Source organism: Lepidothrix coronata, unplaced genomic scaffold (genome assembly GCF_001604755.1).
Source record: "Lepidothrix coronata isolate B3197 unplaced genomic scaffold, Lepidothrix_coronata-1.0 Scaffold4, whole genome shotgun sequence".
Lineage (NCBI taxonomy): Eukaryota > Metazoa > Chordata > Aves > Passeriformes > Pipridae > Lepidothrix > Lepidothrix coronata.
The window spans coordinates 344,911-368,713 of NW_016690184.1; the positions used below are offsets into that span (position 1 = coordinate 344,911).

The 23,803-nt window shown below is 34.3% G+C and overlaps 1 protein-coding gene across 9 annotated transcripts in view; it reads left to right on the forward strand.

Moving 5' to 3' along the window:
• PHF3 (PHD finger protein 3) overlaps positions 1–23,803 on the forward strand; it is a 51,617-nt gene that overhangs the window by 23,373 nt on the left and 4,441 nt on the right. For all 9 annotated transcript variants that reach the window (XM_017824550.1, XM_017824586.1, XM_017824619.1 and 6 more), the window contains 11 exons: positions 9,235–9,559; positions 10,607–10,784; positions 13,055–13,205; positions 13,327–13,483; positions 14,495–14,611; positions 16,943–17,074; positions 17,538–17,667; positions 18,161–18,353; positions 19,933–20,080; positions 21,181–21,270; positions 22,565–22,760. In XM_017824550.1, coding sequence (XP_017680039.1) covers positions 9,235–9,559; positions 10,607–10,784; positions 13,055–13,205; positions 13,327–13,483; positions 14,495–14,611; positions 16,943–17,074; positions 17,538–17,667; positions 18,161–18,353; positions 19,933–20,080; positions 21,181–21,270; positions 22,565–22,760 — 1,817 coding nt within the window. The remainder of the gene's footprint in view (positions 1–9,234; positions 9,560–10,606; positions 10,785–13,054; positions 13,206–13,326; positions 13,484–14,494; positions 14,612–16,942; positions 17,075–17,537; positions 17,668–18,160; positions 18,354–19,932; positions 20,081–21,180; positions 21,271–22,564; positions 22,761–23,803) is intronic.

Below are 23,803 nucleotides of genomic sequence, written 5' to 3' on the forward strand. Positions count from 1 at the left end.
CATGTGATTTTTGTCTGGTACAAGTACAATTCTAATACCTAGAGATTCAGAGGGTTTTTTTTTCAATTTATGTAATCATTGCTGTGAGGCTTTCATGTAATAGTAATTAAGTAGTTGGCAGGGGGTGGGGAGAGGAGAAGGAAGAACATCAGTCTCAAAAAAAACCCCGTAAAACATCCATGTGGACATATCTGAAATTGCCTTCAAACCTAACGATGAGGGAGTTTTCATAGTTGCAGTTGTACCTCCTAGCCTACGTTTGTTTTTTTAATATCAAATTGAAGATGATTCTGATTAGTCCTTTGCTTATGTGAGAGAAAGTTTTAATAGTAATTTTCAGTGACTGTACTTTAGAACTCCCTACATCACAGTGAAATATGGCACCTTTGGTGCCTGAGGGTTTTTCTTAGCATTCATAGTATTTAAGAAGAGCCCTTGTTAGCTTTGAGTTACTGTATCATATTTGATAAACAAACACCTTAAAATTCATTTACTGTGCAGCTATAATGACTACATCAATGTGGCCTATGAAAAGAATTAGCAGTAGGTTTGCTGGATATTTTTAAAGCAAAATATACATATTTAAGGTTTAAACTTCTTGATAGCTGTTAAAAATTCAGCTTTGAGTTGAACTTGTCCTGCATTCTTTCTATATTTGCTAATATTTTAAGCATTCTATGGGTTTTCTTTTTTGAATGTCTTGTTGGAGTTCAGAAAGTCCTGATTTTTATTACTAAATGGATCTAACTGGTATGGGAAGATGTGGCAGTAACTCTGAACTAAATCTGCTTATTTTAGTTTATGAAGTCAAAGTAATGTTACAGAAGATACACGTATATGCATTGATACAGTATTAAATGCAATTAACCCAATTTTGCATTGCCAGCTCTTAGTGCTGCCAGAATTGTGTAGTGGATGAATCACCAGCTGAGGTTGGATTGAGAAAGCCCATGAGTTGCCACAGATGGTGGTTATGGGTATCCTCATTTTTGTGATGTCAGTCTTAAGTGTTTTAGGTTTTTTGTATTGTAATTGTGTTGTTTTATGTGCTTGCATTGCAAAACGACGCAACTGGCCCTTTCAGCAGAAGATCAGATTTGCTAAATCTGTTGAAAGATATTTAGTGCATAAACACAGAATTTTTGTGTATAGAATGTGACTGAGACAACGTGAGGAAACTTGTGGTATTGAGCCCTGTGCCTAATAACAGAAGATTTAAGACTGTCAGTGCAGCACTTTTTATCATCACTAGTCTTAAGTACTGAAGTTTTAATTTATTCAAATTACTTTTTTTTTGTAGTTGTATGCTACAAATAACTGAAACCTTTCAGATTCACTTGCTATCATTAAGATACAAGAGGAAGCAAAACTTTTATCTCAAGTGCCTTGTCATTTTGTCCTTGTTTAATTACTGATGGAAGAATAAGAAAACAATTCCAGTGCAGTGCAAAAGAGAAAAAGTGTAAGATGATAAATTTCAGTTCCCTCTCTTAAAAAACCATCAAAACTATCAAAGTTTACTCTAGGGAAAGGTTTTTTTCATTTGCTTTTTGGATTACTTTTCAAGCAGTTTTTGTTTCCCTTTTGAAACAGCTTACCTAACCTCTTTCCCTTTTTTCTCTGTTCATTGTGTAAGGGAAGATGAGAAAGTGTGAGACACAAATACTGTCAAACGTCTGTAGGTTCAACAAATATCAAGGGCAGAGCGAAGATCTGAAAAAACATGTAGTTTTATCCTGATCTATGGTTATTTCAACTTTAAAAATTTTTACCAATGTGGTAGTACAAATTGCTTGTAGAAAAAGAAGTTGAACTGAAGTTGCAGCCCCAAATTGAGAAATAATGTGCAAAGAGCTTTGCAGTATGTCATGTTAATGTAGTATGTTAAAAAATTCAGGGTGTGGAATAGTAGTCACTTGAATCTTTTTGTATTGCCTGTAATAAATGCAAAGCCACTAACTTGTTGTTACTGTAATACCAAGCTTGGAAAATTGATTCAGGTTGAAGGTAATGTCTGGAGATCATGTCGTCATGTGTACAGATTTCTTTTCTTTGTGTTCAGATTTCCAAAAGGGCCATGCTTACGTAGGCCTTACATGACCCCAGAGTAATCTTACTGCGCCTGCTGGAAGCACAGTAGAAGGATGGTATTTGTATGTTTTACTTCAGATCAGCACCTGAAAATTTGAGTCAATTTATATTTTTAGGAATACATGCAATAGTTTGTTGGCCACATGCAAAGTGAAAATGCACTTCCCTTGCACTGCAGATATAATGGATTTGGCTGGGACAGGAGGAATCCCATTTTACAGACATTCAAATTGCATAATCAAACAAGTTCACAAGTTATAACGTGTCTTGCTTTGTAAGAGACAATGCCTGTTTTCTTTCTGTTAATAGATCATCATTCTTTGGCACTTGGGCTTTGAACAATGCCTATTCATACTCTGTTTTCCACTTGTCTTTGAGTTGGTAGCTGTAACCAGCATAGCTGTGTTGTATCTGTGTTTTCATTACACAGAGTGGGTTGTCAATGTTTGGCTTTAGGACTAATTCTTTCAGTCTGTTTGCTTGATGTGTTGTGACAATTTCCATTCAGAGATATACGTTTGCTACATAACTAAAAGGAATTGTTCTTTTGTATGAAAGCTAAACCTTGTGTTTCTGGGCAAGTCAGATAATGATGATTTAACTTTTTGTAATCTTCAGCACATCTGAAAGGCGTTTTTTTTGGTGAAAGGTTTGAATTGTTGTTACAGTATTGTTTTCAGCATGTTTGACATTGCCAGTGTGTTCCCATATTGCTGTCAGATGTTTTCTCATCAGCTAATAACAAATCATATGCATAAATTTTAATTCATCTATCTATATATGAAATGTGTATGGATATATATACCACATAAAAAATGTTACAGGCTGAAGTTACTACTCAGATTCTTAATGAATCCAAATGATGTTGAAAATATTAAGCTTCATCACAGATAGTTACTTTTCCTGAAGACAGATTAAAGATCTTGTGGTCAGACACAAACCGACCTTTTCAGACCTTGCAGAAAAACTAAGTGATGTAGGACTAGAGTTTTGCTTAGGGTCTTCCTTTTCCCCACATTTCAACTCTGCTTTAATACAGAGGAAAAGTTAGTAATGTTGTAAAAGGTGATTAATTGGGAAGTGCAGAGGTTGATTTAGCAAAGATATAGTATTTCTGATCTCTTGCTTTGCACGTCATCATTAAAAAGTTTCTTCACAAATGTAATGCAGAAAAGTACTTTGGCTGATGGATGGAGTTAAAAAAAATCTGCAAACTGTTTTTTCCTGTAGTAAGGATTATTATTAGGACATTTGTATTTTGAAAATAGTGCTAATTATCAGTAAACTATATTGCAATCAGGTTATCATACACTTTGCACAGCCAGTACAAAAGAGAGTGGATGAGGAAGGAGTTTAAGGCTCCAAACTTATTATGATCCTTAAATTACATGTGCACTTTTTTTTTAGGGTGGATTGTATATAGTAAATGATCTGTTGTGAGAACATTCTTCAAGAGGAACAATAATTATAATAATGATGGTGCCTTAATTCTAGTTAATGTTCATTGACTAGTATGAGTATGCTAAACTGCAGATTATGCAAGATGTCATCAGTTTACAGTTATGGATGATGCTTTTAAGTTATCTGCCTCTGTTACTACTTTCTTCCACTGTGAAAAGCCTTGCAATATTAAAAGCTATCTTGCTTGTCCACCCACAGCTGAATGACAGTATAAACAGAATAGCATTGTAATGTATAATTAACAAATGGAAGGACTCCACTGTGATTTATATTTACAGTTATATAATTGTATTAGTAGACTTCATACAGATTATATTATTATGCTGTAGTATTGGTAGGATTATTATTAATACCTGTAGCATTAGGGAGTCAGGCAAATGGATACTATAAGTTGTCTAAAACAGGGTTTTATAAAAGATGTGCATAAATATAAACTACTTATAAATGCAGTTTGTAGAGTGTATGACACTGATACTGCAAGATGCAACATGTGGATAGAATCCACTGGTAATGAAGCTTCCCTTAGTGATTTTTTTGGTATAGATTTGTAACTAATTTTAGGAAATGTACTAATTTTTTCAATGTTTTTGGGAAGTTCAGTGGTTTTGGTTTTGCTGTTTGGCTTGTTTAGCTTTAGTTCAAAAAGCATAAAGTTGCTTGTCTTTTTCCTGCTTCCTTTTTGGAGAAGTTCCTGTAAAATGAAAAACAAAGAAAATTGTGCCTTTAAGAAAGAAAAGGAACTTATATTGCATTAAAGTTGGGTTATTAAACTTTAATATTTAGGAAATAAGTTTGCAGTGTCTTTTTCTGTGCTGCAAATTCTGTGCCAAAGATCTGCTGATAATGTTTGCTTGAGATTGGTTGTTCTTTCTAGAAGATCAGAACCTGAAAAATCATGTCTTCTGTGTTAGAATTTGTCAAAAAGCAAATAAGTGGAACTACTCCGACAAGACTGTTTTTTGACAGAGCTTGAGTTTTTAATTGAGCTATACTGGTGTGGAACATATGCTCTGCTAAAGCTGCTATGCCATGAATTTCTTCTCAACTAACCTCTTTATTAAATAAGCTGAAGGAAAACCAGTTGCTGCCATGCAATGTCTCTGCTTTAACATGGACTGGACTGTAGCATCAGTGCAGCTGAGACACAGTTGTAATGTTAATATAAGTTTACAACAGATTTTGTAGAAATTTGGTGAACATTTAGGGAGGGAGATGCAGGTGGGATGTGCATTAGATACTCAAGTCTTTAAAAAGTGTGTTTTACTCCTGCATGAGTTTGGGGTTAAAGTCATGTTTTGAATTGTTGGGTTTGCTTTTTTTTTTTGTTTGTTGGGGGTGGGGGGTTGGGTTAAGATATGAGTCCTGTTGTATTTTTCCCCTATGCTGTGTGCCACAAACGTGAAGAACTAAAGGGAAGCAATAAATTATTTTCTGTGACAGTGCAACTTATATTATTAATTAATCTTAAAATGCTGATTACTGGCTCACACTGAACTACTCTGACAACTCCCAATTTTTTGTCTTTTATTTTACTCTTAAGTTTAGCTTTACAATGAAAAAATGTTTTATGAATAAGATGGTTTCTGCCCATTTCATGGTAATGAATTTCTCTGGAAACTTGCTCCTGTTACATAAATAGAATTTGCATAAGTTAATTTTAAAATATGGCCTGTATATTTAGAAAATAAATCAAGCCTGAGTTCTTCATCTAAGGGATGAATTTAATTTACTACAAATAACACCAAAGAAAGGCTTCCAGTCATAAGAGATGTTTCATCTATTGCTTTCTGATTTTAAGGTGCCTCTTTTCATGCTGGTATGTGGACTCCGAAGGGGATTCTTTAAAGGAATGAAACAATAACATGCTCTGTGCAAAGGTTCCAATGAGCTACAGTACTGTCTGCTGTCACCTATCAGTTCTTTTTAAATTTTTCTTTAAAAAATTTGTTTTTATGTTAAAGTCCAGTGAAAGCAATTCTGTTATTGAATGTGGCGTGATTTAATATTTTAAAACACATTTTTCTTTCTCTTTCAGCTTTACATCTTCCAATCCAGCCTTACAACATGGGTAAAAGTCCTGCACTTCAAATTTGAAGCAATCTGCAGTCAGAAACTTTGATGTTTTGCTAGTCCAAGATATCAGAACCTCTTCAGTCAAAACTGACAACTGTGCAAGAGGACATCCTTGATCCTTCAAGCCAGGCTTCAGTTTCTCTTGACTCCCTTTTTTAGTCTTTGAACATTACCCATGACACAATTATATAATTGTTGTTACAAATCATAGTTTTGTTTTGTGTGCAAACGAGTGAAAAGACAAAGATGTAAAAGTAGCCTTATGGTAAAAAGGATTATTTACAGTACTGGTATCAAAATCAGTATGTTCTCTCATAGCCTCAAAAGTTGCAGTCTTGCAGTTCACTAGTGTGGAAAAAAAAAACAACTAGTAGAAATAGTGGATTTTTTTAGGCAGGCAGCACCGGTATTTTTATTACCATTTTGTGTAACTAGGTTTAAACAAAACAATTGTAAGCATTACGTTCTGTTTTATGGTACAGGCTTCATGGACATTTCCTGATTCTCTTTGTAGTCTTGATTTCTGAATCCTGAATTCTCAAGTTTTATTGTGTGTGTTAAAATATCGTGTAATTGAACCCTTGTTGTGAAGACTGGAATGAAGCCAAATGAATATTTGATCTTCAGTAGTTTTCTTAAGATGGCTTGAATGACATCTGTCAGTCTTGGTGTATAGTCTTAGAGAAGACTGATCTTTTCTGAGCTGAATTAATTGTAGGGTTTTTTAACTTCTAAAAATTTTATTATTTATTTATTTGATAGATCTTAAAATAAAGATGTAAGACTGGATGCCTATCCTGGTGCCTTACTTATATCATACACCATCTCTATTGCCCCCTTATTATGTGTGAACTAAGCTGAAAAAATCCACGTGCTGTCAGTTTAAAGTTGAAGTTGTGCAGCATTTTGTGTACTTCAATCTCATCTCTTCTGCAAATGTAGTCCATTTTCTAAATATTAAATCAAAAGTTTGTTTTGGTTGCTAAAGGCTGCAATCTGTCTTCCTTATTTAACAAATTAGTCTCCAATGCCTGAATTTACAAACTGGTGAAAAAAACCAATATATTTTAATAAAAATTCAATCAATAGCAATTGTGGCTTCATGATGGTGTATTCTTGTTTTCCTTCTATTTTTGAACAAAAAGCATTAATTCCTTATTACACCAAAATATCCTTTAAGCATGAAGCACCTGACTGTATGCTTTGATCTTATTTCAACTTTGCAGGAAATATAAAGTGTGGAATTTTTGCCACTGGTTTCAGTGTTCCCAGAGCTTTACTAGTATTTTCTTACAATGGTACAAGATGTGTCCTGTGTAAAGCATCTGCTTGTGGACCCTTGCAGTTGTGAAGTAGGCACTCATGCTGTATATCTTGCCCTTGCATGTTTGGCTCTAGGCTCTCAGAAAGGAGCAATCAGTTTTCTGTAGAAGTCCCATCGCCTCTTTCTTGTTTTTCTGTTGTGCTTTTGAATTCTATGGTATTACTCTGGTAAGACCATCAGAAGTAATTGTGCCCTACTGTTACCTCTCTTGTATTTGAACTTTGCTGGAATGTGGATCTGAAAAGACTGAGATATTGACAAATGTGAAGGAACGTCTGCCTTCCTAATTAAAATTATGAAGTAGATGGACAGATATTGTTTGCTAGTGACCAGTAATACTATAAGTGTACTTACAGCTCAGAAAAAGAAATAAATTAAAAATGAGAAAATAGTTTTCTTCACAAACTACATTAAAAAACGGTTTCTTCAAATCTAGCAAACAGCATCATAGGCTTTTTCTCAATCTGCTGGAAATTTAAAACTTCTCAGACTCATTTTGCATCTAAATACTATTTTCTTCAACAGAATTTAATCCTGATGTATTTTGAGTAGGGAAGGACAGAACATAAAGATACAGTTTTTCCTTCTGTTCTCTTGTTTCAAACGTCCCCTGTTATTAAGAATTCTCATCTCTCGAGATACCAGTATTGTATTCTTGAATACAATACCTGCATCAAGCCACCTGGAACATTTATTTGCAGTTCTGGAGAATAAAAGTTGCTCTAAGTATTACCCTCTGTAATATTTATATGATTCTGCAGAGTTGGTAAGTCAGCAGATTCTAGGCTGAATAGGGACATACATAGAATTGTCTTACAGAAGAGATTTTAAAGGTATTAGATTAAAGAAATGGGGTTTGCAGGTCAGTGTATTTAGCTTGTTAAATATATTGCTGAAACAAGCAGGTTTTCATTAATTACTTTTTAAATCCGGTCTCTTATATGGAATTCAGAACCTAGGAATTCAGTAAATAATTTTTCAGTATTAAAAAAGAACTTGTACTTTTCATAATACACTTGCACTCTTTCTTGATTTTCTTCAATCAGACTACATAATAGTACATATCTTTAATATAGTTTATGTAAATAAAAAACAAAATGAAAACAAGAAAACAAATAAAAAAATATAAAAGGGGAAAGAAAATGTAAGTGGCTAACGCAAGAGATATTCCTACATCATTTGAAAGCATTTGGTAATGATGCAAGGTTCGTTATTATGAGGAGGAATTGTAAAAAAACGTACTATGTAAGTCTGAATTAGGTTTTTTGGGATGTTTAGCCTGTGTAACTTCCTTCACAAATTCCACATCCTTCACAAGTAGTTGCACTGGAAATTGTACTTATCAGTGCAATGAGTTACTGGTAATATGTGATGAAGTTTTCAAAATACTTCCACAAAATAGTCAGAAATTATGCTTTTATTTTAGACCAAGTGATCTTTACAGCACTATGAAAATACTATCCATATCTAGAGTTGATTCTGCTTTTAAAATAATGAAGCAGTTGACTTGTGAATTGAGAGATGTCCTTTAAATGGACACCTGTATAAAATAACTGAGCAGCACAAAAGTGCTGTACCTTTTTTAGAAGAAAACAAAACAGTCACTGCAAGCTGGACTGATGGTATTGGAAGCTGAACTCCTGGCCCTATATTCACCAGCAGAGACAATAAAAAGTAACTTCCTAGAAATAATTTAGTAATAATGGTCTAAGGAATGAGATGTAAAATACCAACTAATTTAGAATAGGTTGCTGTGCCTGTGCTCATTGTATTTGTCATAACACTTAAAGACCTTGTACTATCGTGGAAGTTGGCAGTTGATACATTTGTGATGTTAGGATGACGACCATATTTGAAGGAAAGCAGGGATAATATGATCTTGCAAGAAAATTTTCAAGTGTTTTCAAACAAGTTTACTAGTTCTGAGAGTTGGTTTTTTTTCTTTTTTTTCTTTTTTTAACTTTCATATGAGCTTTAATAGTAGTTTGAAAAAAAACTATGGTAGGATTTGGGGGGCAAATTACATAAATATAATGAGGTTTTGATAGTCTCTTGGACTACTGTAAAAGGCAAAAAGGCCAAAACCAATATTTCTCAGGAAGATCATACCATGTCGTAAGGCTGGAGATGGATGTAAAGCTACAAAGAAAATCACTTGCCAGGTAAGAACAAATTGTCGAGATGCACAAATCAGAACAAGTGTGGTATGTTCTGCTGAAGTTGCTGTATCTTCTTTTATAGTCTTCTTTCACAGTTTTCACTGACATGTCTTATTTTGTTTTCAGGTTTATGGTAGGTTGTGGTAGATGTGATGATTGGTTTCATGGTGATTGTGTTGGACTGAGCCTTTCTCAAGCACAGCAGATGGGTGAAGAAGATAAAGAGTACGTGTGTGTGAAATGCTGTGCTGAAGAAGACAAAAAAATGGAGTGTTTTGATCAAACTGTACCAGATACTCCAGTGAAACTTGAGCATAGAGAAGAAAAAGCAATTGAGTGTGAAAAACTGGGGATGTCGAAGCAAACACCTGCTTGTAATCTAAATATGACAACTGAAAAAACAAAGCAAATGGAGGACACTGGGAAGCACAAAGTCAAAATCTTCAGACGGGTGAGTCTTATTTAGTGCTTTAAGTTCTCTTAATTACTGGTGTTAGAAGGTTTTTTCCTGTCTTAGTGCCAGTTAATAGATCATGTTTCAAACATCTTCATGAATCTAATTTTAAAACTTCTCTTTTATTATTGAGAGTTACTTCATTTTCTAAGTGACATGACTTCTTCAAGATGATATTGCTAAACTCTTTTTATATTTGAACAGGTTTATGTGCATTTTGTATGCATATAGAATATCCTGAGTTGGAAGGGGCCCATAAGGATCATCAAAGTTCAGCTCCTCAATGTGTATATTAAACTATACATACAGGTGTATATAGAAGTGGTGAATAACTTAGTGCATTTTTCTTTCATATTTCTAAATTTATTCTAGGACATCTGGCAATTTTCTATATGTTATAAACTGCAGATATATTAAATATCTGTAAGACAATATGCCAACAGTGTTTTACTTTTGATTATTTTTACTTCAGATTGTGTGTGGAGGAAAATGCCTAATGCTTTAATTGGGGCCTTTCTACTTTTTGTGTCTGATTTTACTAACCAAAGAATAATTTGCAAAGAGTATTGAGACAATTCTTCAGTCTTTTAGTGTATCATATTCATGATAACATCGTCATCAATAATTCTATCTTATTTCTGAATAGTAATATGGAAATTCTGACATGTAAGCTATTCTTTTTAATTTTGGTTTACATAGCTTTTTAAACATCAGTGATGTCTGTGGATATGTGACTAAAGCCAGTTAAGGGATGTTCATTCATCCCTGACATATTAAAATAAAACGTAGTGGTTTTCAATACAGAGCTTAAATGTAAATTGTCTGTGTTGTGTCTTCAGCCAGTATTTAAAAGAGACTGCAGTGCTTGGCAGTAATTTGGAATTTTGTTCAATAACTCTTTAGAAAATATTATATGATGGTGTATACATCCAGGGTATACGTTATACATACAAAAAGAAAAAAAAAAGAAAAATATGTGGTAATTAGGTGGTGGTTGATTGTAGCATTCAGTAGTGTGCTAACACGTGTTAATGTTTATTTCAGGAATCTGGTGATGGGAAGAACTTGTCAGAGTCCAGAGACTTGGATGCTAAAAAAGGGCAGCATGTTACTGCTCGGAAAGGACCACAAACTGGTGTAATTCCTCGGCGATCCTCTGAAGATAAAAATGAAAAAATAAGTAAAGAATCCCTTAGTATGGCAGAAAGGTCCACAAAATCAGGTACTGAGGTTTGGTGAAGTACTGCACACTGTAATTCACATATATGTACAGTGAAGGATGATAACTTTCTTTATAGCATCAGTTTTTCAAACCATATTCCATAGTGGAAGAGATGGTGATCTGAAGAGCTGTTGGTCCCATGATGTTTATGATCTTTATTTCTCTCTTTTTTTTTAATTATTTTTTTTGTAGATAAATGCTTCCTATGTAGATGTGTGTTTCCTGTTTCAATAGTAGAGGATGCTCATGTAACCGAGTGGAAGAAAAGTACACAGACATCTCTGTATTAAACTTTATTTCACATTGCTTGAGACTTTGAAATACTCTTCAGTAAAATGCTATGAAATACTTAGTGTCTATAAAAGTGTTTTAATTTCTGTACGAATTATGTGTTTTGCACAAATTGTCAATTTTATCAACTCATTTCAACTCAGTTCATTTTATCAACTATATTGCACACTGAGTCATCAGATTTTTATCTACATTTTATTTGAAAGGTTGAAGGAACGTATTTCCCCTCCCAGCAACTTCTGTCCTCTCCCCAGCTCCCTTCCAGGAAGCGTTATTCTTCTAAGATCGTGATAATGTGAAATTGTTGTCGTTTCGAACTGAAATCTCAGCAGCAAAGCTAGTGAGATTTTGTGTGAGAACCATCTTTAACTCCTAAACTCAAGCTTTGAATTTTTGTCTAAAAAATACATAATTCTGCTCTTCTGTTTTTTTGCCAATGCCGATACATTCTAGAAACTCTTATTAGAGTTGAAAATATCAGCGTTAAATGTAAATCTAAATGTAAGTATTTTATACTGACAATACAGTGACCATTTCAGAATAGAAGTTAATCTCAAAATCATTTTTAATAAGAGAAGACACTTGGCAGTCTCATTTAGGACAATTAGCATTGAAATTAAAGCAGTACATTTGTCTTAATCGGTTACCTGCTTTGAATTATGCTTATAATGGCATTGTTTATTGCTAATCTTGCCCATCACTTGCTTGCTGTGGGACTTTTTTATCAGATGGTTGAAATGTTGCCGAAGTGTTACTGGCATGTGAAGATTTTCCATTTCCCCCGACCCTGTCAGGCTGCAGTTTTTGAAAGGTTTTATAGTCCAGTTCTTCATCCTTCTGAGGAGGAGGAGATGAGCAAAAATATGTATTGAGGAAATAAAAGCATTATTAAAGCTGCTGTACTTAACAAGACCAGCATAGGAACACTGTAGAGCACAGCACAGAATGGCAAAGAGCTCTTAGGTCTGCACCACCTTGATGGCAAGGAAAGGGAAGTTGGTAATTTTGATTGGAATCAGTTGAATTAATGAGAGTTGATCCACCCACGCTGTCTGCCCAACAGAAAAGAAAGTCTGGCTTTTTATAGCCACTTGAAAATATAGTTAAGTTTGCTTCTGGTGTTAATGCATTCTAAGTTGCACTCAATAGGGGAAAGTAATAATAAAGAAAGACTTCTTTTTACAATCGAACTCTCCAGTTAGATCTTTCTCAGTCTTCAATTTGTTTCTTTTTCCAGAGTAGAAAGTGAAAAAAATTAGTATTATTTATTTCCCATTGCTTGCCTAAATAGAAGGCTTCTGCTCAAAATTAGTGATGTATTCACGTGCTGAGACAGATGACCTTTCAGTTGACACTCTGAAAATTAATAATTTTGCTTTAATGATTTTAATTTGGTTAACTTATCCATTATTTGTATTATTTGTGACACAGTCCTTATAATGACTTTGTTTTGAGAGTGTTCTGAATCAGAAGCTAAGATTATTATAATTGAAATAATTTTGATTGGCTAACAGATACAGAAATGCTAAGTTTAATGAAAAATGGGATTTTAAAGTTAAACTTACTATGCTTATGATACATGCTTCATGGTATATTATTTCTCAGTTCATTCATTGAAAAATTAATCTATGCTGTTAAAAAATTCAGAGTCAAAAATCTTACTTAAGATTAAACTAATAAGCACTGGTCATCTTGGTTTAGTGTAGAAGAAAATACCTTAAATCAAAGGGCAGTAACCCTTTTTGTTTCTGCTAAGGAAGCTTTTTTTCTGGATTAATCTAAGTAACACAAAATCCAAACCAAAGAAATAAAAAAAACTCAACCTATCAAAAACCATCCACCCTGTGGGTCCATTCCTTCTTTTTGAAGTTCAGTTCTTAGCAGTTTAAAAATAAAATTTCATGACAGTAACTCCAGCAACAGTAAAAGTTTATAAAAGTGGCATGAGAATTTTACAATTTTTAACTGTGTTTTGACAGGTGTTCATGAGAAACAAGAAATTAAGAAAAAGAAAAATGAGAAAGGATCCATTAGTGCAACACACCTGCCGGCCGTGCCAGCTTCTAAACCTTCTGCTGATCAGATAAGACAAAGTGTCAAGCAGTCTCTTAAAGAAATTCTGATGAAAAGGTAAAAATATAGTAATAAATTATTAATACGTGCTTGGAAATATTTTCATTTGGAAAGCAGAGGAAAAAATATTAATTATTTGGAAGCATTTGGTAATTTCTACCATTGTGTTTTCTCACAGATTGACAGACTCCAGTTTAAAGATTCCCGAGGAGAGAGCAGCAAAAGTTGCCACAAGGATTGAAAGAGAGCTGTTTTCTTTTTTTCGAGACACTGATGCAAAGTATAAGAACAAATACAGAAGCTTAATGTTTAATCTAAAAGATCCTAAAAATAATGTATGTGAAATTTGTCTGTTGTGCTTTACAGAAATCCTTTATTTGCTGTCGATTAAAGGAACAGTCTTCTATGTAGATACTTTATAAATCCTGCTGCAATTTACCTGTTTGGGGTTTTTTTTAATAGGTTTTTTTGTTTCTTTCATGTTGTTTGTTCTTTGGGCACTCAGTGTTCTCTGTCTTCTTTTTCCTCATTATTAATTCTTCTACTCTTTGCTCTCACTGTATGTTTTATTGCTGGGTTTCAAAGTGTAGTGTATATCAGTCTACCACTGATCTCTTATTTGGATGTTCCTGTTTTCCCCCATAACTCTTTGGTGTTTACTACACTAAGGATTTTGCTGTCCAGGATCTTGTCTCACCATGCTTTTTCATACCCAGATTTCTCAAGCTTTATCTTCACTCTCTTTTCTGCTTTCTATGAGCTCATTAGTCAACATCATACTTCCTCAGCTTCTGTCTTTTGTCCTTTTATCAGTTACTCTGATGAAGTTGCTTTGTTTGTAGTATTTTGCCATTACAATTAGCCAGCTGTAAATTATATGAAAAAGCTAACTTCTAACTTCTGCCTTGTCTTTGTTCATACCCCTAAATTAGTTGGTTCTCTTTCTTTTACCCTAGGATTTCATTCAGTCAAGAAGCGTAAACATCCTCTTTGATACTGTCTTCTCTTTGTTGTATAATACGAGGATTTGCACCTTTTTAGAAAACCAAAATGTCTGAGTTACTGCTGCAGTGGGCATAAACTCATTTTCTCCTTTGAAACAACTGTTGATTATACATCTGATCAGTAAGGGTGTATGTAGATACATTGTTATGTAGAATAAATGGAACTCTGGAATTAAGATTTTTATGTTACAAAATCTGGTACCACTTCCTGCAGTGGAAGAAACAAACCCACATGATCCCTATAGCTGTACAAAGCATGTTGTATGTTGCTTCTGTCATGTATTTCCTGCTGCAAGCTGTTTTTGTCTTGACAACAATAGTTACTTTTCTTTTTTCTTCTAGATATTATTTAAGAAAGTACTGAAAGGAGAGGTTACTCCAGACCATCTAATAAAAATGAGTCCAGAAGAACTGGCTTCCAAAGAACTGGCTGCCTGGAGACAGAGAGAAAACAGACATGTGAGATTTGTGAACTTCTGTTGTTTGGTTGACAGCCTAAACATGTGTAACTTCTGTTTGCAGGTTAAGTGTATGCAGAAAGAACAGAATGCATGTTGTACAAAGCAATTGTGACTAAGCAGGAGGATCTCTATAATTTCTTTAGTATTCAAAACCCAAAGAGGTTTTTAGGACAGAAGTGAAAGGAGTGTAGTCAGTTCCTGAAAGGGGGAAACCAAGCATTTTCCTTTGCCATGCAACTGTATTGCTGCTTGCTCTTTGTTCTTCTGTCTCAAGAGTGAAGGCTTCTTTGTGCTTATTTTCTGTAAGATTTTAAAGCTCTTGCTAGAGCTTTAGAAATACCCATTTTTTAAAGAGGGAGAGAGATCTGTTTGGACAAACCAAACCAAACTGGTATTGGTTTTAACCAACTGATGGAGCATGACAAATCACCCACCAAGAAGTAAACTCGGAGCTGAAAACCTGATCTGCCAGTCTGAAAAGCAGCCTAAAGGGAAAACAGAAAAAAAACCCAAATAGCAAAAAAAACCCCAAGAGAGTATAGGAAGATTATTAGCTTACTTTGAGCATGACTTTTCTTGAAACAGACAGTTACACTATATTTATAGCTGTGTTGACAGTTTAGGAGGAGAAGCAGCAATATGAGAAACTGTATTATTTTTATAGAAAATACCTTTTTTAAATAATACCCTGTTTATTGGCCATTTAGTCCAATGATAACTGCAGCTGCTTGGAAATGACCATTAAAAGTCTTCTAGTTTACAAAATCTGGATTTATATTGACAGAATCTTTGGTATTTATATGCCACATCATAGAACCTAAAAGCTTGATATTTGGATAGTGTTAACTGGCATGCATTTTGTGTTTGGGTTTTATCATACCAGGAATTGTGGGTTTTATCAGATGATTTCTGATAAAAGAAATTAATGAGTAGGTAATGTAACACAGAATAGATGGAAATTCATCCTCTTGAATTCTGTGTACTGAGAATGAATGTTCCATGATAACTGATTCAGTATGGTGTGATGCTGTTTTAGAGACTGCAATGTGCATTGCAGTAGTAATTATTCCTGTGTTTTTTCCTTTCCGTTGCATATTGTGACTAGATCTGTTTATGAATCATGACAACTTTTTGTTAGTTTCTATGCAAAAACAGTTGTCGGATTATTCTGTTATCTTGAAGTTGTTTCGAAAGCCTATAAAGGCATGAAAAGTTTGATTATTCTGTAGCTATTACATTTGTTTTTGTAAACATTATTGAAATACTGAAAACAGACCACACATGATAGTATTCCACTATTGTGAGAGTTTCAAAACAAGTGTTTATGCTGCTCAAAAGATTACTACAGGGTCCCTATTATTTTGGAGAAATACTTCAAAATTTCTAGAATTTGAAATGGAATATAGCATTTAAAATAAATATGTATCATTTTACTATATTTTTCATTTTCCTGTTTAAGCAAGACATCAAGTCTGCTACTTAATTTTTTTTTTTTTAATTTCCCAGAGTGTTCAAAAGTAACTGTAGGTATTTGGCAGGCAGATAAAGCAATTGTAGAATCCTTGTTTCCTTAAACCAGGCTTAAAATATTTGCAATAGCCAACACTTCTTGGTTTAAGAACTGTAAATGTGCCTTTAGAAGCAATATTAGAAATAATGGTTTATATTTTATTTTATTGCAACAGAGCAAATCAGCAGTCCTGATGAGAATTAGCATATCCATTACTTTTAAGAATACCTTTAAATGGTGAATACCTTTGAGGTGAAACATTAGGTTTATGTATTAATAAGCAAGATCTTGAAGAAATAATACAATTCTGCATGTATGTTATATCATACATTGTCCCTACTATTATGGAGTTGATGCCTTTTTGTTTTGGTTTGTTTTTTTTGTTTTGGTGTTTGTTTGTTTGTTTGTTGGTTGGTTTTTGGTTTGGTTTTGGTTTTTTGTTTTTGTTTGGGTTTTTTTTTGTTTTATTTTTGTTTTGTTCTGGGTTTTTTTTTGTTTGTTTATTTTTTTGGTTTTTTGGGGTTTTTTTAAGTTAAACTCTTAGAAAATCAGAATTACCAATATTTTCATTTCGTGTTGAAAGTTTGCTTTATAAGTTGTTTAAATACATGCCTGGTAAGTACTTGCTGCACTGTAGGAGAAGTTAGATGGGCTGCTTGCATGTTTGTGTTATGAAACTAGTTGACACTTGCAAAATAAAAATGTATTATTTTTTTCTCCAGAGAGTTTTCTAATGGCAATCCTATTTATTTCTTATATTTGTGGATTTCCAAATTTTATGGTTTGGGAATAAGTGCACATAACTTCCTGTTTTCACAGACAATTGAAATGATTGAGAAAGAACAGAGAGAAGTTGAAAGAAGACCTATCACAAAAATTACTCACAAAGGAGAAATAGAAATTGAAAGTGAAACACCGATGAAAGAACAAGAGGAAGTAATGGAAATTCAGGTAGAAAAGAAAGCATGACACCACAGTGTATTTAGTTCATAGACAACGTGGTTGTGAAGTGTTTTGTTTATGATTTTGTTTTTCAGATCTGTAATTACATGTTAGGTTTGAGTTCAATTTTTCTTTGATCCTTGCTGACTTTTACTTCGGGGCCTGGTGGATTAGTTGGGTTTTTTCCTTCCATATTGTGACTGTATCATGAATTCTGGCAATTGTAGAAAATAGAAAAGTAGAAATTAGAAAATGTTCTAAATGTTACCTAAAGATATTTGGGAATACCAATTAATTCTTTTAATGCGTCTGTGATTTTGTGACAGCATTTTAGGCTATACATCTGAAGCAGAACCTTTATGTCTGAAGGGGAGAAAACACTATAAAACATTTAAGCAATATGAATGGCAATATTAGCTCTGGATATTAACGGGGGGGAAAGGCTAACTAAAATGTATTTGACTTTTCTTAGGAACCTAATATGAAGTTTGAGAAGTCAGACGAAGCTGAAAAAGATAAAGAAATAAATGAATCTGCATCTCCGGACACCACAAGTCAACATAAAAATCATCTCTTCGATCTTAACTGCAAAATCTGCATAGGTATTCAGAAAAGCACATGAAAATAAATGTATCATGCCTCTGTAATTTCATTCATAAATCTCAGTATACCTCAAGAATGTAAATAAATCTAGTTCTTAATGTAGTTTGAAAGTTGTGGAAGCAGTGTTCTACTTAATAATTTACAAAAGAGACTACTAAAATGATAGGTTATTGGCATAAACTTGTCATCTTTTTTATAAAAAAAGACTGCAGAGAAAGAAATCCCTATAATGGATGTGCATACTAGCATTGATTCCTCATTTCTTTATCCTGTGCCATTATAGTGTCAATATTTATGTATAGTACGGTATAAATATATACAATGGATAAATTTATACAATGTAAAATAGGTATAAAATGTATGAATTCCTTATCCTATCCCGCTTCAATGACAATATGTGGTGGTTTTGGTGTGTCTTCCATGTGTTCAGAGGAACTCCTCTTTTTGTTTCTTTAATAAAAAATAAAGCCCACTGCAATTCCTTCTCTGCAGGACGAATGGCACCACCTACTGATGATCTTTCTGCGAAAAAAGTGAAAGTGTCTGTTGGAGTTGCACGGAAACAGTCAGACAATGAAGCTGAGAGCATTGCGGATGCACTTTCCTCAACATCAAGTATTTTAGCTTCAGAATTACTGGAAGATGATAAGCAAGACTCATCGAAATCATTCACCCCTCTCCCAAAGTAATATAAACTGTAGAAACAGTATTTTTAAATGGAAGACATTATTCTCGTTAAGCTATTATGTCTAAAGCTAATTTTTTAATTGCATTTCATTAATCCATTTGTGTACTTGAAGTTGCACACATCTTAAGAATGGAGTTCTCTGCTGGAGTAATTGTGCATTTATATAAATAATAGTACATATATTGTTGTGATTGCAAACTTCTAATTACCACATTTTCTTTTAGGGAAAAATAAACTATGTTTTCTGATGCAACAAGGTCTAAAAAGAATTCACATTAAAAGAAATCAGGATATAGATTTCATGTTGTATTTTGCTATTAAGGAATGTAGTTTGAACAGTGCTGCATTTGAATAAGTGTGTGTCTTTGTGTATGTGTATATATATAAAGCCAGGGAATTTGAGATTGCTCTAAACAGAGCATTTGCAGTGAGAAATCAGACTCGTTTCAAATCTCAGAGCAGTGATTTTCTAGACATGACAGATAACAGCAGCTTGATTGATGTTTTGCTGTACTTGCTGTCAGCCCCCTCTTCATTTTCTTCCACACTCTGCTATTCATTAAAGAGGAAATTGCAGTTTATGAGACTGCTTGTTTCTGGTTTGAGGGAGGATTTTCTAGAAGAAACAACTCCCAGTTATTTAGAATTGACCACAGTTCATGCTGAAATTTTGCCTTTGTTGGGACAGTGTGATCCTTTACCAAGGACAGTGGACTTGACTTGGAATCTGCAGTGTCTAGTATATAGACAGACGTAAACGTAGGTTTCCGTGTTACTGTAACAGCACAACATCTGGTACTACTGGGCATCCAGCTTAAAACTGCTAATAGCGTGCCTAGAATATTTTGATAGCAACGTGTTGGGAAATGTTGAAATGTGTAATCTTTTCGGTAAGGAAACCCTCAGGCTGAGAAGCACTCTCCTGTGAAATTGTCTTCCCATTTAGTTTTTGCAGCTGCTTTGTTGACAAAACTGAGGCTTTTCTTTGAAGGGAGGAAAGACAGTTTTGTACAGGTGAAATTGGGTACTCACCTGTACTGGTGAATTGGGTACTTCTGTAGTACTCACAGAAGCTGTGAAAGTGATGCATAGGTGAGAAGAGATTAGCAGCCAGCCTGTGGGGCAAGGAGAAGGACAGGGAACATAGGCATTCGGATGGTGGATAGACAGCGTTGCAACAAAATGTAGGAGTTAGGAAAGTAGGATAGGCCAGCAGGCAGTTTATCTTCATTCCTCCCTGTGGCAGGGGAAAGTCTCGCTGGCTGAGCAGCCCCTATATGTTTGTGTCCCCTTCAGTAGTGTTTAATAACTGTTGGACTAAATAACTTCTCTGTTTTTAAAAGATACAGTAGTGAACTAATGTACTGCTTATCTGCCTGTCCTTCCTGAACCATATATCTACTCCACTGGAAGATGAGAAACATGATTGTCTGCCTATCTCTTGGCAGGATGCTTAATTGAAAAAGAAAATTCTTCATAATACTTATTTTTTTTATAAAGAAAAATTATTATTTACATTACCTTGTGTGATATATCATGTTATAAACAAAGTGAGTTTTTGTTTGTCCCTTTTTAGGTCAGAAACGCCCGGTACTGTGGAATGTGAAAGTCTGTTTCTGGCACGCCTGAATTTCATCTGGAAGGGTTTTATCAATATGCCTTCAGTGGCAAAGTTTGTTATTAAGGCTTATCCAGTTTCTGGCTCTTTTGAGTATTTAACAGAGGTAATTATATTTACTGCAAAGAACGAACAGTTTATTTATTAACTTTAGCAACTTGTGTACCATGTATGATAGTATAATGATGAAACACAGTGAAGCATGATCAGTGTGCTGAGTAAAGTATTTGTGGGAGGGTGTAGGTTAAGGTCTGTATTTTTAAGTAAAGTATTACTCAATAATGTACCTGTGGTTCATCTTATTTACAACAGAAACCTGCTTAATGGGGTTTATTTTTTTTTGCCTGGTGGCAATTCTCGTCCTAACCTTCCATTGTAAGACTAAATTGTCACTAAAAAAAAAAAAGTTTCTGGAACGTTCTCTTCAGTATCTGAGAGGCAGGAAAAGCATGCAACTGCCTTTAATAGTTGTCTTCATTCTTCTGTAAAATTAAGATCAGAGAGCCCATAAGATTCAATGTTACTTCTTGCCAGTTACACAGGAAGCATCAGTTTTCTTATCAAAAGGACTTAGGTCTTCAGTTAATTAGATTGTCTTTAGTTTGCTGTCAAATCTTCAGGGGAGTGCAGGGCATGCAGTAATCCTTAATACTAAAGGATTGGTTTATGAGTAGGATGTTCTTTTCAAAACTCATCTGCTTTATTTCAAAAAACTTTTTTCTTAGGTGTTCTTGAACGATCTGAAAGTCTCTTTATGTTGCTTAGTATCCAAGAACAAATTTACGTCTGTATATACATGCATGTGTAGATTATGTTTTCCCCTCAAGATGAAAATTTTAGAAAGTTTATTACATACTACTGTGGAGCTCTCTTTGCAGTTTGATCTTACAGATAGGTTGAGTGTTTCTAGAACACAGTACAGTTCTGTTGGTAGTTAATGTTACTGAAAAGAATAGTTTTGGAGAGGTATAAATGAACAGTATCGAATGATAGTTTATTTGTTGCATATTATTAACTTTACACTGAGAATATTAATTTAAATATCCAGAGTTTGTTTCTACTGTTGTAACTTCTACCAATATTTTTGAATTATAATTTAAAAACTAAAAGAACAAAGTATGTTTTGAATATAGGAAACAGATACTGGATGAAGGATTTATCACACTATTTATGTTGGATTCAGATTTCTGTTGTCTTTTCTCGTAGGATTTACCTGATAGTATTCAAGTAGGTGGAAGGATATCTCCTCACACTGTCTGGGATTATGTAGAAAAAATCAAAGCTTCAGGGACCAAGGTAAAAATTTTACATATTAAAGACTTGCTGTTTAATGTACATTTGAGTCATCCTAAAGATACTTTTTTTGTTTCTTTTTGAAACATTTGTGAAATACATGACACTTTTAAGGATATCTGACGGTTATATTGATTGGGATGAATGGCAGCTGCTGGTGTTTATTTTCTTCCTATCTAACCATAACCGGTCGTTTGCTGTTTGACAATACCTGTATTCCTTTGACACAGTAACTTGTCCTGAGTGCCACTTCTTATGTCTCAAGTGTTACCCTTGCATTTCAGTATTGTTACGGTGTGCAAAACCAAGTCTCAAGTGTTACCTTTCATTTTGGTACTGTTACAGTGTGCAAAACCATCTGCTGGACTTATCCTGCTGTGTTTCAGTTGTCCTTGTGCTTCCCAAAACTAGATAGTCTTTTCCAGATGCTGTCTCACAAGTGCTGTATAGAAAAGAATAGCCATTTCCCTTGGCCTGCTGACTGCTTCATTTCTGACACCCAGAATGCAGTTGGCCTTCTTGGCTGGCATGGGCATGTTACTGGTTCATATTCAGCTTGTCCATCAGGACCCTCATGTTATTTTAGGGCAAGCTGTTTTCCAGGCAATCAGCTCCTCAACCTGTCTTGGTGCATAAGGCTACTCCAGCTCAAAGTGCAGGCTTTTAAATTTCAACTTTTCTTCCATTGACAAAGGTCAGCCTGTTTTTTCAGCCTGCTGAAGTCCCCCTGCATGGCTGCCAGCCCTTCAGCATATTGACCACTGCCCCTGCTTAGGTGCCATCTCAGTTCTGCAGGGAATCTCCTGTCCAGTGTTCCAGATCACTCATTAAGCCATTAAACAGCATCAACTTCAGCATCAATTCCTGAGCTGGGCTTTGGGCATAATTCTGGGATCTGAATACTGGTCTTCCCCATTATTAATGGATCTCTTGGACACAATGGACTACAAAATACAGCTTTGTAGTAATGTTAAGGGTTGGAAGTGGAATAATTAATTGGAAGCCGGCATAAATAAACTTGTTATTTAACTGACTGATAAAATATTGGCTCTTTTATCATGCACTTCAATTAACTTTCTTAGTACTAAATGCTTTCTATTTGTTTTATCTAGTTCTCCTGAATTTCTCTTTTTGGCCATGTTTCTGTTCCTTCTGTCTCCTCTGTTGTTCTCTGCCTTCCTGAGGAGGCTTTTTCTCCTCTGAACTGTGCTTTTAAATAAAGAGCAGTCAGTAAAACAATTAACATTTCACAGAAAAATGTACTTGACCAACTTTTTCTCTCTCTTCTTGTAAACAGGAGATCTGTGTAGTTCGCTTTACCCCAGTAACTGAAGAGGATCAGATCTCCTATGCGTTGTTGTTTGCCTATTTCAGCAGCAGAAAACGTTATGGTGTAGCGGCCAATAATATGAAGCAAGTGAAAGATTTGTACCTCATCCCTCTGGGTTCTTCAGATAAAGTCCCTCATCACCTTGTGCCTTTTGATGGGCCTGGTAAGTACTGCTTGGAATTTGGAACTTAATCATCATAATGCTACTAAAAGAAGTTTGCAACAGAAATTTAAGAGGAAATTAAATTAAAAAATGCCTACCATTTTATTCCAAAATGTAATGGGTTTGCCATAGTATTATTATATTAGTTTCCTTGAAAATACATTAATTTCCCGTTGCTAGATTATTCTGATACTTTAAAGTATTGATATTGAAAAAATTACTATGTATAACTTTGTTTCGTGTTATAACTTTGTTCATTCCTTTTCTAACCCACATGGCTTTTTAGATTTCAGTGGCAGTAAACTCAGTTATGCAAGTGGACTGTCGTAGTTCTACTGGGTTCCGAATTGATACTCTCACTTTAAAATAGTATTTTTCATGATTTGAAATGTACTAATTCTTTTTTTCTCAAGTATTCCAAAGATCCTTAAAAAAAATACGTGGAAAGTTTAAAACGTAGGCCAAGGAAGAAAAGGTCCTAAAATAGCTTTCAGCTGTTCTGCTTACACCTGAGTTATTTTGTATCGATTTATCTTGGTTATAAATATTTGTGGATGATCTCTCTTTTTGAGATAGGCAGGACTGAAATCAAGAGAGTGAGCTACAGCTCATAATTTTTTTGCAAGAACCTAAATTATACAGAACAAAATACATAATGAAGGGATAGGTAATAGTATAACTTAAAACACAGTACCTTTCCTGGAATGAGGGAATCGTTATGGAAATTCACTCTCGGTAAATCTTTGAAGAAGTATGTCTAATGCAAATTGATGAGGAGACTTTGTGTTTATTTTTTTTTTCCTCTTTTGCTATGGTACCACTTTTACTAGACTGCAACTGTGTTAGACAAACACGATGTTTAACTTCTATGTGTCTCTGATGAGACTAAATATCCTAAACAACTGTCTTGTGTTCTCTCTTTGGAAGTTATAAGGGGCAGTATAGTACTTAAAACAATTTGCAATATTTGAACTATAATGTTGGAAATAAATTTTTATTATTTTAAGTATTGTTTGTTGTGTTTAACAATGGAAATTTCAAAT